Raw genomic sequence first — 15,747 nt, forward strand, 5'->3', positions numbered from 1 at the left:
GGAGTGGCCACACTCAAAGAAAGGCCTGTCGAAAAGCCTCATCCTTTCTGTATCCATGACCGTTCTCTAAGAAGTCTGTCTTTTTGTATGTTTTTTTTGTTTTTTTTGTAGTTTCACCTTGATAAATCGTACAAAATGGCGCTAATGTTCTACACATTGGGACAGTATCTCCATGATCCAGCCTCAGAGTAAAGTTCAAACCCTCCCTATTACACCTGGGCAATCGCTCCATAAAGTAGCAGTGATTTACCGATTTTTCGGTAAGTTCCAAAAATTGTCTGACAAAACTTCCTTTTAAAGCATACTGACACTTTAAAGGTCCCTGTGACATGGTGCTCTTTGGATGCTTTTATATAGACCTTAGTGGTCCCCTAATACTGTATCTGAAGTCTTTTATATAGACCTTAGTGGTCCCCTAATACTGTATCTGAAGTCTTTTATATAGACCTTAGTGGTCCCCTAATATTGTATCTGATGTCTCTTTTATATAGACCTTAGTGGTCCCCTAATACTGTATCTGAAGTCTCTTTTATATAGACCTCAGTGGTCCCCTAATACTGTATCTGAAGTCTCTTTTATATAGACCGTAGTGGTCCCTTAATACTGTATCTGAAGTCTCTTTTATATAGACCTTAGTGGTCCCCTAATACTGTATCTGAAGTCTCTTTTATATAGACCTTAGTGGTCCCCTAATACTGTATCTGAAGTCTTTCCTGAAATTCAGCCTTGGTGCAGAATTACAGCCACTAGAGCCAGTCCCACAATGAGCTTTCCTTAGTATGTGCCATTTCTGTGTCTGTTGCTATTGAGAAGGAGAGGGGGGGGGGCCTTGACCAACTGCCACTTTGCTCATTTGAAAGCCATGATGTCTCTCTCTCTCTCTCTCATGGGTGGTCCAAATTCTCATGGGCGGGCAAAGCAGAGAAAGGGGAGGTAACCTTTCCCCTTATGACGTCATAAAGAGGAGATTCCAGATCGGCCCATCTGAGCTTTCATTTTCTCAAAGGCAGAGCAGGATACCCAGGGCTCGGTTTACACCTATCACCATTTCTAGCCACTGGGGGACCATAGGCAGGCTGGGGGAGCTCATATTAATGTTAAAAAACCTCATAAAGTGAAAATGTCATGCCATGGGACCTTTAAGAAACATTGGAAAGTGTTCTATATCTGCAGGGGTTATTCTCTTTTTTTATTTTTGTTTAATGCGGAGACAATTTAAAGTTTACTTTTTGCGGTTTGGGACATAACAAGCCTGAAGGAAAGCAGGGCCAGATGTTTTAACTTGAGTTTTTCCATGTTTTTGGAATACCTAATTTCCTATGGGCGAGGTAACATTTTTTAGAGACAATGGTACACACAAGCTGTACGTATATTGGAACGACACTATAATACACTTTTAAACATAAGTTTTTGCTGTGAAAACGGGTAAATTGTAAGAAATCATGATCTGAATCATTCAGAATTCAAACTTGTTTGACTTGTATCACTGCAATGGTGCTAATTGAATTACAGCCCTAATGAGGTAGAGGCTGTATCCTCTTAATGTTGTCCTTCAAATCCTAGCAACACTGCAGTCTGAGAGAGGGGGTGGTCTTTAGGAATGGGTCAAGGATCAAGAGGAGGGACTCTTGGTCAAGGTTCAGATCTGAGAAATGCAATACAGGGTTGAAGTCCCCTCCTGAGTGGGCCAGTGGAGCAGGTTTTCAAGGAGGTTGACACACAGTTTGGGCTTTACAAACAATTATTTGATACAGTGAAATGTGAAACCTAGAGTCCTCAGTTCAGTTTTAGAGTAATTTCTGTTTGAAATAGAATCGATACAGCATAGTATCTCGATATTTTCCGTGGCAATACTGTATCGATACACTACGGAAGAGGATTAGGGCCGCATGCAAAAAATAGATATATTTGAGTTCTGAGTTTAAAGTCAGAAATCTGAGAAAACAATTCTCAGGATTCTGAGATTAAAGTCAGAATTCTGACTTTTTTGAAAAGTCTAAAATTTGTTTTTGTTTTTTAAAAGTCAGAATTCTGACTTTAATCTCTGAATCCTGACTTTTTTCTTTTAAGTAAAATTATTTTCTTTTTTAAATTTTTTTAAAAAGTCAGAATTCTGACTTTAAACTCAGAACCCAATACATTTTTTCACATGTGGCCCTAATCCTCTTCGGTAATACACAGACGCCAAGTATCTATCTATTATACAGTGTGTGTTGGTCAGTTTGTCTGCTTGACAATCCCATTTTGCAGCCATTAAATTGAAGTGAGATGAACAAACTAACAAATATTTCTTTTTAGATAAAACAGATGTTGACAAAGTTTCCTTTTGGGGACATCATTTGAAATGGGGTAAAAGTTGAAAGTTAAAAAAAAAAGAATCTTGTTCTCACAGTGAAGTGCAGCATCACAGCTGGCAGGCCTTGTGTAACTTTGAGCTTTATTTTCTTCCATTTATCATCACAACATTTCTCACATCAGCTGGCATCGAAGCCAGTGAGTACTTCACGCTGCACAGAAACAGCACTGATCGGAACCACTGCCACACCTGCAGTAACAGTCAGGGTCACTTGTCTAGTCATATTCTCTATTTATCTTCCCACTTCATATTTCCCCCTCTCACTGTGCTCATAATGTGGTTATGAAATATGCATCGTGCTCTTCCTAGTACAGTGCTGCTCCAGCTGCACACAGCTCCTCCAGTCCGTGTTTTAGCGGCTGCTGTCCGCCTGCTGTCAATGAACATCCAGCGCGTCCTCTGGCTTTATTCTTCTACGTGTTTCAATCGCTCCGCCTCTTCTTCCTATCTGGATTTTTTTTTTCTTCTCTCTCTCTTACGCTCGCTCTCTCTCTCCCCCCTCTATCCCTCTCTCTCTCTTTCTCCCCCCCCTCTCTCTCTCTCGCTCTCTCTCTCTCTCTCTCTCTCTCTCTCTCTCTCTCTCTCTCACACATTGCATCCATTTTTGTGCATTTAAGAAATCTCCAAGAATTACCAACCTGGAGGAAAGGGAGCTAACCAGAGTGACAGAGGAGGGTTAAGGACTCCAAACGAAAACAAACAAGGACGGACCGGGGCATCTTTTATTCCAGCATGAGAGTAAAACCTTTCTAAAGGATGGCAGCGATGGGTTAGACAGGATTTAACATGACTGCAAAATAAAAGGCAAGAGTTCTTTTTTCATCCTCTGTATTTTTCTACTTTTTCCTCTATCCATGGATGGATGGAGGCTTGTGTTTGGAATACCTGAAGGTTGTAGCTTACATCCTGTACACTCTTGCTTCTTTTATTCTTTTTTTTCTATTCCTAATCCTGAGCGTTTTCTATTTCAGAAACGTCCATGTGTAAATTTGGCGTTTCAACCTGCAACTGCTTGAATAATTCCCTTTTTTGCAGGCAAGGTTCATTCGGCTGCAGCCTATTTCATAGCCCCACTATGAGCGTTTTATAGATGTGAATGAAGCCTTTAATTCATATTTTTTTGACGCGTATTTCTGCAGCACAGTGTAATATGTGCATGATACTCCTAACCAAGATGTCATGCCGCCTGTAAGCCACGGTGCCTCCAGAAAATCCCGACCGCCTGTTTGAAATTTGACGGCATTGAAATGTAACAAAAAAATATATATATATCGCCCAGAATGCTGCTGGCTGACGGTGCTTTTCTCGTTGTTGTTTTTTTAGCCACTGTGTGTAAAAGATGTCTGCTCCACACGGGCCCCGGGGCGGCCCCGGCCCTGCTGCTGCCGCTGCTGCCTCAGCGGCTGGCGCCATGCCGGAGATGCCGGACCTCAGCCACCTCACCGAGGAGGAGAGGAAGATCATCCTCGGTGTCATGGACCGACAGAAGAAGGAGGACGCGAAGGAACAGTCGATGCTAAAGTAAGAAAAAAGCAGAGATAGTGGGAGCTGTCGGTGCTGCTGGCGGTGGTGAATAACCCCTGGTGTTTTTTGTTTTTTTTTGAATTTGTGTAATTGTCTCTCTGGGAGATTATAGATAGGCTATCATGTTGCCTGACATCGAGCTAGAGCGTAAATAGTCGTCTCCTAGCCGGTATAGAACCAAGGTGAGATCAATCTTTTCCCTCGCCTCGTTATCATCCCTTGGCTCCTACTTTAGAAAACACTTTTGAATGGCTTGAGTATCGTTTTATAATGCGGCATACATTCCAACCTCTTTCCACCACTTTGCTGTAGCTATAGCTGCACTATAATGGGCTGGGTAAGCAGCAACGGGCGCCATTTTCACGTAAAAAGCACGCCAAATTGCTTAACCTTTCCCCACGAACGTCACCGAGATTACACAATATGACACTGGAAAGATCATTTAAGGTGTCCTTTGTGGCAATGGCGCACGCGGGGTGTGTGTGATTTCAACGTTAAAGTCTCGGTCGATCCTGTCGCCCGTCCCCCCCCACCCCCTCCCCATCCAGCTTCCCCCTCCTCCTGTGTACAGATGTCGCTCGGAGCTGTATCAGCACCACGGCACTGTCCAGTGTAGGGTTTTACTTTTTAAGGTGGACCGGACTGTTTCCGCCAGCATCGCTTTAACCTTTACTGTGTGAGCCCGTAACTTAGCTTTATGGTGGAATATTACACTCTGTCGTCTTGCCCTGGTCATAAAAAACACTCTCAGTTGAATTATTGTTCATTAAACAATTTGGTTTTACAAGCCAAGCTAATGAAGAAAGAGGGATTTCGGGCGGCTGCCTTAAATGTTGCCGTCCTGTTGATTTTCTTGTAGTTTCTCTTCTTCAATGAAAAGGATGCACGTATACACACGTTTTGACTTTTCTATGTGAATGCAGCATATATATATATTGGGCTACGTTTGAGGTGATAACTGATGAATAAATGTATCCAGATTTCTGCTAGAGATCTCTGGCAGGTTTACTGTTGCTGCAGCCGCCCAGCATGGCTAGTGACATTAGTGTGAAAGATGCATGGCACTATCACTGGGAGCTTTTTAGAGGCTGTTGATTTCCATAATCAGGTAAACATTTGCACTAAAGCAGCATTCCTAATGGAGTGAAAGTTGTGCAATCCCTACCTAGTGCTGCTGCATCATAAACATGACTCATGTACTCCAAGACACGGCTTCCTCAGCCACTGCGGTACGTGCTGTGTTAATCATCCAGGCCTTTTCTGCCTTCCCTCCCCTTTCACTGTCTTACACCCTCCTCCCCAATAGCGGAGTGTTTTTCCTATTCCTCTTTCTCTGAGGTAAAGGGGATTGTCAGTTTCAGTCACTCTTAGTCTGACAGGGATGTCAAAGCCTTGTCATGACGACTGAGCATGGGCAGATGAGGCTGTGATTTTGCGACTGACTGACTGACTGGCTGGCTGACTGACTGACTAACTGTCTCACCATAATGTTAGGTAATTCTGATTGCAGGACACATAAGCCAAACGCATACAAGACTTTGGGAGTTCAAAGAAGCCTTAGTGACAATTGCTTGTGTTTCCGGTATTACTTCTCTATTGCATGCCTTGGTTACACACGGATTAATATTAATAATAAGGGCAGGCTGCCATTTCAGAGATTCTGGTGTTCTGGAGACCACTTGACCCCCTTCTGGCCTAATAGTAAAGTATTTTATTAATTCATACAACAACACTATATTGGTTGGTTTTACTGTGTTCCTTTATCTATATGTACACGGTGACTCATCATGAGTCATCATAACAGTAAATCCCCACTTTCTTTACCTATGAATCACACAAGCATAACGTATCCTAAAGCAGTGTTAATATGCACAGCCCTGGCATAGGTGGATTAACTTGTCATCGGATTGTTTGTAGCAGTTCCAGCAGTGTCGAAAACAAACACCCACGCCGCATCATGCAACCCTATAGCCGGTGCATCTGCGCTGTCGCAGTCACGGTCCAAACCCACAGCAATTTGGATGGCTTTTCGGGAAAGTGGCAGTTTGAACATCGAAGTGTGTGATCTAACAGAGGGAATCCTGGGAGGATGGAGGGATTGAAAAGAGAAAGGGAGAAAGGAAGAGAAGCCTCCAGCTCCATGGCTTGCCAACTTGCTGTCATCTCACTGGAGGTGCTACAGAGAGCGTGGATGGGAATCCAGTGCTGCTGACTCTCGTGTAATTAGCTACTCTCTCTTAGCCTGCTCATTCTTAGCAGGCCTGTTTGTGTGTGTGTGTGTGTGTGTGTGTGTGTGTGTGTGTGTGTGTGTGTTGCACCAATGAGAATTGATTTCCTGAAGTCCATACGGTGGCGCTCTACATACAGTATCTATAGCTCATTCTTAGAATTCTGTCCTAGAAAGCTGCAGTCATTGAAGTACATTTAGGACATTTCTATATGCAAAAACATGTACAGACTACAGCCACTAAAATGAACCCTCTGAGGTCTAAGGGCATTTTTTAGATGTCTTCTTGAATTCTCCTTTTAAGGGTATTTGCATATAACTGATCCCCGTGTGTTTCATATCAAAATGTTCAAAACAAACTCAGCTTTCTGTATTGTGATGCCAAAAATAGTTCCAGAGCAATGTATAAAGAGATCATTTGGCCCTAGAGCAGAAATATTTCCAAAATCTCTTGTGAAAACATACCTACACTCAATTGTTTTGGTGCCTGAAATATGTTTTCAAAAGTCCTGGGTTCACAAAAGTAGTGTAATATATGAAGAAAATAGTAAATAAATGTCTAAAATGAAATTTTGTAATATTTCTTTTGCGTAGGAGTGTTGTCAAACATCGCTTGGACTTGCCGGTGCGTCTTTTGTCCTCATAGGGTTAAGCATGGCTCCAGGTGCAATTGTTCCATTAAACTGAAGACGCTGGAGCTATTAGCTATCTTGGCTTTCCATGCACCAGCGAGTCTCTGAGCAGTACAGCAATGATGGTTATGGGACCCCGACCCCTACCCACCCAGACACTTTGTATCCCACAGGCAGGCATCAGCTGCCTGTGATGGGGTGACCCACAGAACGCCCGGGGCTCCACTTCTCCTCTCTCCCCTGCTCCTCCAGTCCTCTAGGGATGCTTCCTGGTTGTGCTTGGTGGCTAGGAGGGGGGTCAGGAGGGGGGTAGTAATGTTCTCCATCCTAACTCTGACTTTCTCTTTCACACCTCTGCCCTCTAACGCTTTGCCATTGTTTCTATTTCTCATGCTGCATATAATGTTACCTGCATTATGAAGGCAGGAGCTGGCATTGGAGTAGGGCTGCAATTTAGCATCATTTTGATAAATGGATTAGTTGTTAAAATAAAAAAGACTCAAACCAATTAATCGATCATCAAAATAGTTGCCAATAAATGTGCTAGTTGACAACTAATCAATTCATCTTTGCAGCTCTATATTCGAGCACACGCACATACTCTCTCATCACAGAAACTTAAAACCCATTTTAAAGACTGTATAACTAGCATTCTAGTAAATATCCCAGTTCCACCTCTTCCTTATGACGGACTCGTGTTCACTCGTGAATTTGGGGGGGGGGGGGACTGTGTCATTCGCTCAGGGACCTCCTTTGACAGTGCTAATTATACTGGCTGCCTTGTAGGAGGGACTCCCACTGAGATGCAGCTATTCCAGGCCTCTGAGGTGTCTGCTGCTCTGCCATCTATTTGGGCAAAACCATTTTTATTGCACAAGACAAAGGGCGCCCCGGGTTCCTGTTCTGTTTCCTGTATCTGGGAACATAATGTGTGTCAGTAGGTTTTTAGATGTTTCATATTAGAGACAAACATTTTGTCTAAAGACCCCCCTCTAGATAACTAGGGACCCCAATTTTGAAGAAACAAATTGGTTATTGAAATTTTGGTATTGACTTTTACGCATTTTTCAAACTATTTTCAGTGTTATAATCTATCAATATTCACTGTAACTGTATCATCACAATATGATGATTATGTTATAAATAGAGACACCAAGCTAACTGTAATTAAATACTAACAAAATGAGTTGGCTACATGCTGTGATATATATATATATATTTATATCAAAATGGAGTCTATATTCTTGTAGTACTGTGAAAACTACACTTGTGTATTACAATTGAATTAGTGTGGCGTACCGGATGTACAGTGCGGGTGTCGGGCATTCTCCTTCCCTTCCGCTATCTCTGCTATCTGTTTTGCAAGGGCGCCGTCATTTCATCTGGGGCTTAGGGCCGCCCAAAACGATTGTGATTGGTTAAAAGAAATACAAACAACCCAGAGCTGTTTTTGTCCCCCTATACCTGAACGTTGACTCGTGCAGCCAGACCATACTCTAGCGCTGACACAGCACTGTGGAGATAGCTCTGGCAATGCGAGACCACACTTCCATTGAATCGGCGGGAAATTACGAGAGAGAGCGGTAAAAAAAATAATGGTCAAAATCGAAAGCAGCAGGGGCGCCCTGGTAGCTCACCTGGTTGAGCGTGCACCCCATGTACTAAGGCTCAGTCCCTACTGCAGCGGCCCGGATTTGATTCCAACCCGCGGCCCTTTGCTGCCTGTCCCCCATATGCTGTTCACAGTATTACGCTACACTGTACACTGGGACGCAAGAAAGCGTAAAGTGACTGAATTGTTTACATGACTCGTAAAGGTGTTAGGCTGGTATTTTAGTGGAGCTACTTTAAAATCAATAGTTTTTTATGAACTGCATACTTTGATGGACCCATCCTCTATGAGTTCTCTTCACAATGATTTGGAAAAAAAAACTGTTGTTGGTGATGTGTTAGTATGCAACACAGCTATGATGAGAAGTGTAGGGGGTTGGTGTGTGTGTATTCAACATAAAGCATTGACCTAGAATTAGACACCCCCCCCCCCCACACACACACACACACACACATCCCCGCACCTCAGTTATCTGATACTGCTAGAGTGTACCAGCTGGGGTCAGAGTAGAGAGGCCCTGTGTCCCTGGAGGCTATAGCCCCTCTGAGAGAGTAGCACAGGTAGAGTGCACACACACACACACACACACACGCTAAATATGCAAAATAGTAGAAAACCAGTGAAACACTTGAAACTGTACTGAGCTCCTTCAAAATGAGATTGCATCTGTGTAACGTAGTATAGTGTACAGTATGTTGTGTAGTCTACAGTGTTTAAATGATTATACTTCCATTGTAAAATGTGTACAACCTGCTGTAGCAATACTTAGTTATGTCCATGCTAGTCTTGCATTGCCAGACCTTCCTCCACAGCACTGCGGAGGAGGGTCTGGCTAGTCCACACAACATTCTGGGATGGGAGAAAAATGTGCTCTGGTTTATTGGCATTTCTTTAAACCAATCACAATCGTCTTGGGCGGTGCGGACGGAGCCACGGTGCCTCTGCAAAATAGCCTCAGGAAGGAACTTGTTTTGGTGGAACATGTGTACATTCAAAAGTAGTTTTAGCCGTGCAACAGAAAACTCAGATTGGACAGATAGTCTAGCTAGCTGTCTGGATTTACCCTGCAGAGATCTGAGGAGCAGTTAACCATAGTCCTCACAAATCCACCGGAGGTTAGAAAGCCAACAAAAAGAAAGAGGAAGGTGACGGACATCCAGCCTAAAATGAGGGACATCCGGCGAAATTTCCGGCGGCACCTGAACAATCCCGGAAGTGGAAGGTCGTCGATATAGACTATGTCCATGACAATAAAGCAAATTTGAATTGGAAAAGATAGAGAGAATGAGAGACTTATGGTTGTGAAATGACGTGAGGTAATGCTCAGAAGCTTCCCACTGGACAGTATACAGTATACTCTCTCTCTCTCTCTCTCTCTCTCTCTCTCTCTCTCTGCTCTCCTCTCACTCCCTTAGCTCACTCACCCATGCTCACTGGCCTTCCCATGCAAAGAGAGCTTCCATCCCCCATCACTTTCCCCAAGGGAGAGAGGGAGAGAAAGTGAAAGAGCGGATGCTGTCTTGACTCCATAAAGCAGAACGCACGCCAAATGAATACATCATCATGCTAATTAAAGTAACAATGTGTTTTGGTTATGGAAGGTTGGCATGTTGTCAAGTAGTTTGCCTCAGCTGGACAAGGAAATCCGGTTAAAAACAATTGCCATCATTAAAATGATATATAATACATTTAATAATGTACTATTTGCTCCTGTGCTTTTGTGGTAGTGAAGTTGCATTACTCTAGTGTGGAGGTCCTTTGGTGCTCTCCTATTCATCTACTGTACCTCTTTTAACACCTGCATGTCATTTTCCTCTCTTCATTTGGCTCCACAGTTGGCTGAAAGTGTGGGAATAAAGGCTAGCTATGCTACAGATTTACCTAATCTAAATCACAGTGCTCTTATTTTCTTTATAGGATAAGGCTATTGTTATTTTCCTTGTATATTTTTCTTGTTCCCATCAAATCCCAATAGCATTCAAAGTGTAATATCACCCTGCATATAGATCTTTTTTTTGTCTTCACCAACTACTTTTCTTTAGCTTGCTAAATGCTCTACTGTGTTCACTAGCTAGTTGCTAGTCTTGCTTTGCCAGGAGCCACGGTGCCTTTGCAAAACGTGCTCTGGTTTATTGGCAGAGCCACGGTGCTTCTGCAAAATAGCCTCAGGAAGGAACTTGTTTTGGTGGAACATGTGTACATTCAAAAGTAGTTTTAGTCGTGCAACAGAAAACTCAGATTGGACAGATAGTCTAGCTAGCTGTCTGGATTTACCCTGCAGAGATCTGAGGAGCAGTTAACCATAGTCCTCACAAATCCACCGGAGGTTAGAACGCCAACACAAAGGAAGAGGAAGGTGATGGACATCCGGCCGAAATGAGTGAAATCCGGCAGAATTTCCGACGGCACTGGAGCAATCCCGGAAGTGGAACGTCATTGATATAGACTAGCTAGTTGCTAACTTTGTCAGTGTGCCATTTGGTGCTGGGCAGGTACTGTACAGTGGGTTTATCAGAGATTTGTGGGAAATGGCTGCCTGTTGCTGTCCGACACAAGGTGGATGAGAACGGTGAGACAGAGGCAAAACAGAAAAGTTGCAGGCCATAAACTTTGAGCTGAAAGTTGCTTAAATGCTGCATAGAACTGAGTGGAACTGTAGGGTGGGGTGATAATCCTCTGTGGGTTTGACTATGGTGCACTAGAGAATATTTACGGAAGTAGTGCGGTGCAAGTGTGATTGCCTCAAAATAAACAACAGTGCTTATAAATGATATTCAGGATGATAAAGGAAGATGTCACCAGGTACAGCGGTGTGGCTCTACGGCCCAGAGGAGGTTCAATCAGGCTTTGGCTGCACAGGCAAAACTTGTTAGTAGGATCAATTCAAAACTTGTTTTAACTTGTTCTAATTGTGTTCCACAGTATGTTCTAATGAGTCCCTTACGCTTTTTAGGCTGGCCGAGAAAGGAAAGGAGGATAAGCTAAGATGGAAAAGAAAAGGAGACGAGAGGGCAGGACAAGAGGAAAGTGTAGGACACGTTAGCACACAGTAGGAGAGAAGAGAGGAAATAAGTAGGGACGAGGGGACAAGAGCAGAAGAGAGGACAGGAAAGGAGAAGAGGACATCAGAGAGAAAATGAGAGGAGAGACACTGACGTCTGAGATGCTATCAGGTCTTGCTGCTGATATGACAGCCTCAGTCTCCATTGACAGAGCAATCAGCCTGCCATCTCCCATAGCCTGCTCTTCTCTTGCGTGGCACAGCACAGCATCGGACTCTATTGTCTCCCCGCACTTTGTTCTAAATAACATCTGCATTCGTCAGCATAGGTTTTATTCTCTTCTGGATTCTTATCCTTCAAGCAAAGTTTGAAGGGATTTTCCTGCCCCTGGCTGCGCAATTTGAAATGCCCTTGGCAAAACATGACAGTATGAAAATATTTTAGAATGAGAAGTAGGTTGTGTTAACTACTACAAGGGATTTAGTTATGCATAATAAAGTATACACTGTACTGTTCAACTGTATGTGTTAAATAATTAGTCAACAGTGCCTCAAGCTGCTGTAACTTTTGGATAATGAACTGTGTTCAAGCAGCTAATGTTAAACAGATATGTACTATATTAAGATCGGCAGGTCAAATCCCCAGCTAGAGAAAGCATTGTTTGTACTCCAGCTTGCATGTAAAAAATGCGATGCAATGTAATTAATTTCCCCAGATGAAGACATTTTTAAAAGTATATGATTGTAACATTAGTGACTAGTGATCCTGGACTGAGTCAGAACAGAACCCAACCACATAACATCTGGCCTGATGTTACATAAGCCTCTCAGCATGCTGTGCAAGAGTAGCCTGATTGAGAGCAACACAATGCGATAGAAATGCCGATAGAGCTGAATAGTAGTTTATGAAGGGGGAACAGAAAAAAGGAGATGAATAGAAAATGCAGAAAGGTAGCCTCTGCCAAGAGAGTAGAAACGGGAAGGCAAAAGGGGCCACTTTATCACTTTTATTGCCCATCCCCCGTGCCCGTCCACCCTGAGTAGAGTCAATTGTAGAGGAAGATATACAGCATCTGACCCTCTGAGGGAAGCCCAGCGCTCCTGAGGAACATATGTGCCTGCTACAGAGTAGCTGGCAGTGTTGATATTGAATGTATCGCTCAAAATCCTGTGGTAGTGTGATGATACAGTTGAGACAAATTCAGCACAACACACTAATGGGCTTTACACTACACACTTATTACCAGACCCAGTCGGAATCTGCAGATTTGTTTCTTTTGCTTGGGGCGGAAATGTGTTAACATCCCGAGGTTTAGTTTTTTTTAATTTACTGAAAATCACGCTGTTAAAAAAAAGAAAAGAAAATCAGTCAGGCCTTCATTGTGACAGCTTAGGCATGAAAGGGGAGCAAGAGAGAGGGGGAATGACACGCAGGAAAGTACCACAGGTCAGAATTGAAGCTGTGACTTCTGCATCAAGGACTGAGCCTGTGTATATGAGCATGCACTCTACCACTAGGCCACCCAGGCGCCAATTAATACACCGTTTTAATCTTAAAACATTGGCTCAAAATTCTGCGACCGCAGCTTCTGTGTGGCCCTGCTAATTACGAACTAAAACAGGAAACGTATTTGTTTCAAACTGCAAAGGGAAAGCTGTGGGACAGGTGTTGTGTCAGAGTGTAGATAGTATAGCTAATGCCTTTTCTCTCCCCCGTGACATTCCCTCAGGGTTTGTTTCATGATTGTTGAACCCTGAAAGGTCAGAGAAAAAGACATCTCTCCACTCTGTACGGCAGAGGTCTCAAACCACGTGGCCTGCAGGCCCCAAATTATCTTTTTACTCTGCGGATGCTGTGTGAATCAGCTAAATCAGGCACAAACCTGTGACCAGGGTTTGTAAACTCTGTTGTACGACAGCAAAGTCTGTGTATGCGTTCATAGTGTGGCAGTTATGCATGCATCCAAAGAACATTTATCGTTTTAGTCTGTGTACGTACTGTGAGCAAGTGAGTGAGAGACAGAGACTGAAAGCAGGAAAGAGGAACAGAGATGCTTGGATAGAGAAAGAGAGACAGTTCCGAGGCTGCTGAATGGCCAGTTACTAAAGGTGGAACGTGGCACCAGGTCATCTCAAGCTGATTGCACTCAAAGCGTGAGAACCCTCATGCTGTTAGTCGGACTATTAATAGTGGAGACATTCAGCTTTCTGCAGTGGCCGGCAAGCAGCCAGGCATCTAAACAGGCAGCAAGGCCTGCGGTAATTTAGGCATCCAGGAAAGCCAGGCAGCAAGGCAAAGAAGCTTACAGGACAAACTCCAACCACCAGAAAGACAGGAAAGCTCCTGATAAGGAGAGAGTACATTTAGTTCATCAACAGAGCTGATGGAAAAACAAATACATTGATAAATTCATTCTTAATTGTGTTGTGCTTTGGTAAAGAAATTATTTCTTGTTAATCATAGATTTGATAAAGAGAAAACCGTTTAATAAAGCCAGATTTGATTTCATAAAATGGATGATAATTACACATCTTATCCCAGCTTTCTGATATCAATAAACACACTTGTTGTAAAGTGGCGAAGTGTTGTTTGCATGCTCAATTATTAGCTTGTTGTTAAATTTCAACAGCAACATTGTAGCAGCTAGTAACGAGAGATACAATAAGGAAATATATCCTACAAAAACTTTGCTGAACTGTTGTTATTTGTTGGTACACTTCATTACTCACTTCATAAAGGGAATTAACAAGCCTGCTGTTGAGTATAAAAGGCTCCATGTTATGCTCATTTTTAGGTTCATACTTGTACTTTGGGTTTCTACTAGAACATTTTTACAAGCTTTAATGTTCAGAAAACACACCTTTTTTCTCATACTGTCTGTCTGAATATACCTGTATTCATCCTCTGTCTGAAACGCTCTATTTAGTCTGAAAAGCCCAGTCTGCTCTGATTGGTCAGCGTTTCTGGATCTTCAGCATCTGTGCTCTCTGAGTCTCTGCACCGTCATTGCAGCCGGGGAATGACTGTAACGTACGGAAGTCCTGACGGCTCGTTTAAAAGCACTGTTTCTAAATATGGGCCGAAAAAAGATTTGTAGAGAGAAAGAAATAGTTTAATAGTTAGAATAGTTAAAATAACAACTTATGATTTTAACTTTAGACACAACTGGGCTAACTTTATATCCCTGCTTCCAGTCTTTGTGCGTCGTTAATCGCCTGCTAGCTCTAGCTTTACATGTTACATACATCTACATGCAGTAGAGGCTGAGTGGTCTTTTTATCTAACTCGGTGTATTACCTAAAAACTATTCTTTTAGTTTTTAGTTTTTATTAAACTCAATTATTAATCTATCCCTCCATCCATGTTCTGCCCCATCTGGGTTCAGGTCTCTGCGGTTGTATGCAAAGCAAAGATGCCCAGTTCCCCTTTTTCCAAGCTCTTTCATTTAGTTCCCCCTCGGGGGATTCCAAGGCCTTCACAAAGTCTGTCAGTTAATATATTTAATAAAGTATAACTAACACACTGTCTCAATTTCATAAAACCAGTGTCTTTGGCCAAGCAGTCTACTAAATGCTAAATGCTTCAGCTTCAAACAAGATTTACCCTAGTCTGAGTCTGAGATAAAGCTGCACGCGCCGGATGTCCCTCCCCTTCCACTATCTCCACCATCTATTTTGCAAGGGGCTTAGCACTGCCCAGAACGGTTGTGATTGGTTCAGAGAAATACAAACAATCTAGAGCGTTTTTTTCCCCTTTAGAAAAAAGGCTAACTCTGAGCAGGCTAACAGCTAACACTGTGGCAACATCCTTAGATATTAGCACATGGAGGGAATGTTGCTGCCACTAACAAAGAAGTTCTTGAAGTTTTTTAGACCAGGACACAACTCGAGTAAGGTTAGACACACTCCAGAATGCAAGCTCATGCATTTCATATGGGCCACCTTAATAAGTCCTATTTTCGGTAAACTAAGACCCAAAATAAGCTAGTTTTCATATCGCAGATTCTTAAAAAGAGACACAACACAACACAGCACAGACCTTTGTTAATTTGTCCTAGATTCTGACCCTGTAGTGAGAGTGAAACTAAATACAAAATTCTACTGGATATACAAATGTAGAGTTGGGGTACTACTTTAATCACGGTATAAGTAGGCATAAGAAGTGCTATAAACCCAAATGAATGTTAAAATGAAAAGAATGAAATGACAGTAAGCGATAAAATGATTTGTTAATAGTCCTCACCCGCCAGATGCTTTGCTCTGTGTGTGTGTGTGTGTGTGTGTGTGTGTGTGTGTGAGCTGGCATATTTACTGGCGGTAGTTTACACAGGGCGCTCTAATCTTTCCTTCCCTGTGTGTGTGTTTGTGTGTTTGTCCATGGTCTGCTCATTCAAG

General features: G+C 42.8%; 1 protein-coding gene across 1 annotated transcript in view; it reads left to right on the top strand.

Moving 5' to 3' along the window:
* Nucleotides 1-3,695: 3,695 nt before the first annotated feature.
* rims2a (regulating synaptic membrane exocytosis 2a) overlaps nt 3,696-15,747 on the top strand; it is a 174,526-nt gene continuing 162,474 nt past the window's right edge. The window contains exon 1 of the mRNA XM_078253724.1: nt 3,696-3,877. Within this exon, the coding sequence (XP_078109850.1) occupies nt 3,696-3,877 (182 nt within the window). The remainder of the gene's footprint in view (nt 3,878-15,747) is intronic.

This window comes from Sander vitreus, chromosome 6 (assembly GCF_031162955.1).
Source record: "Sander vitreus isolate 19-12246 chromosome 6, sanVit1, whole genome shotgun sequence".
Lineage (NCBI taxonomy): Eukaryota > Metazoa > Chordata > Actinopteri > Perciformes > Percidae > Sander > Sander vitreus.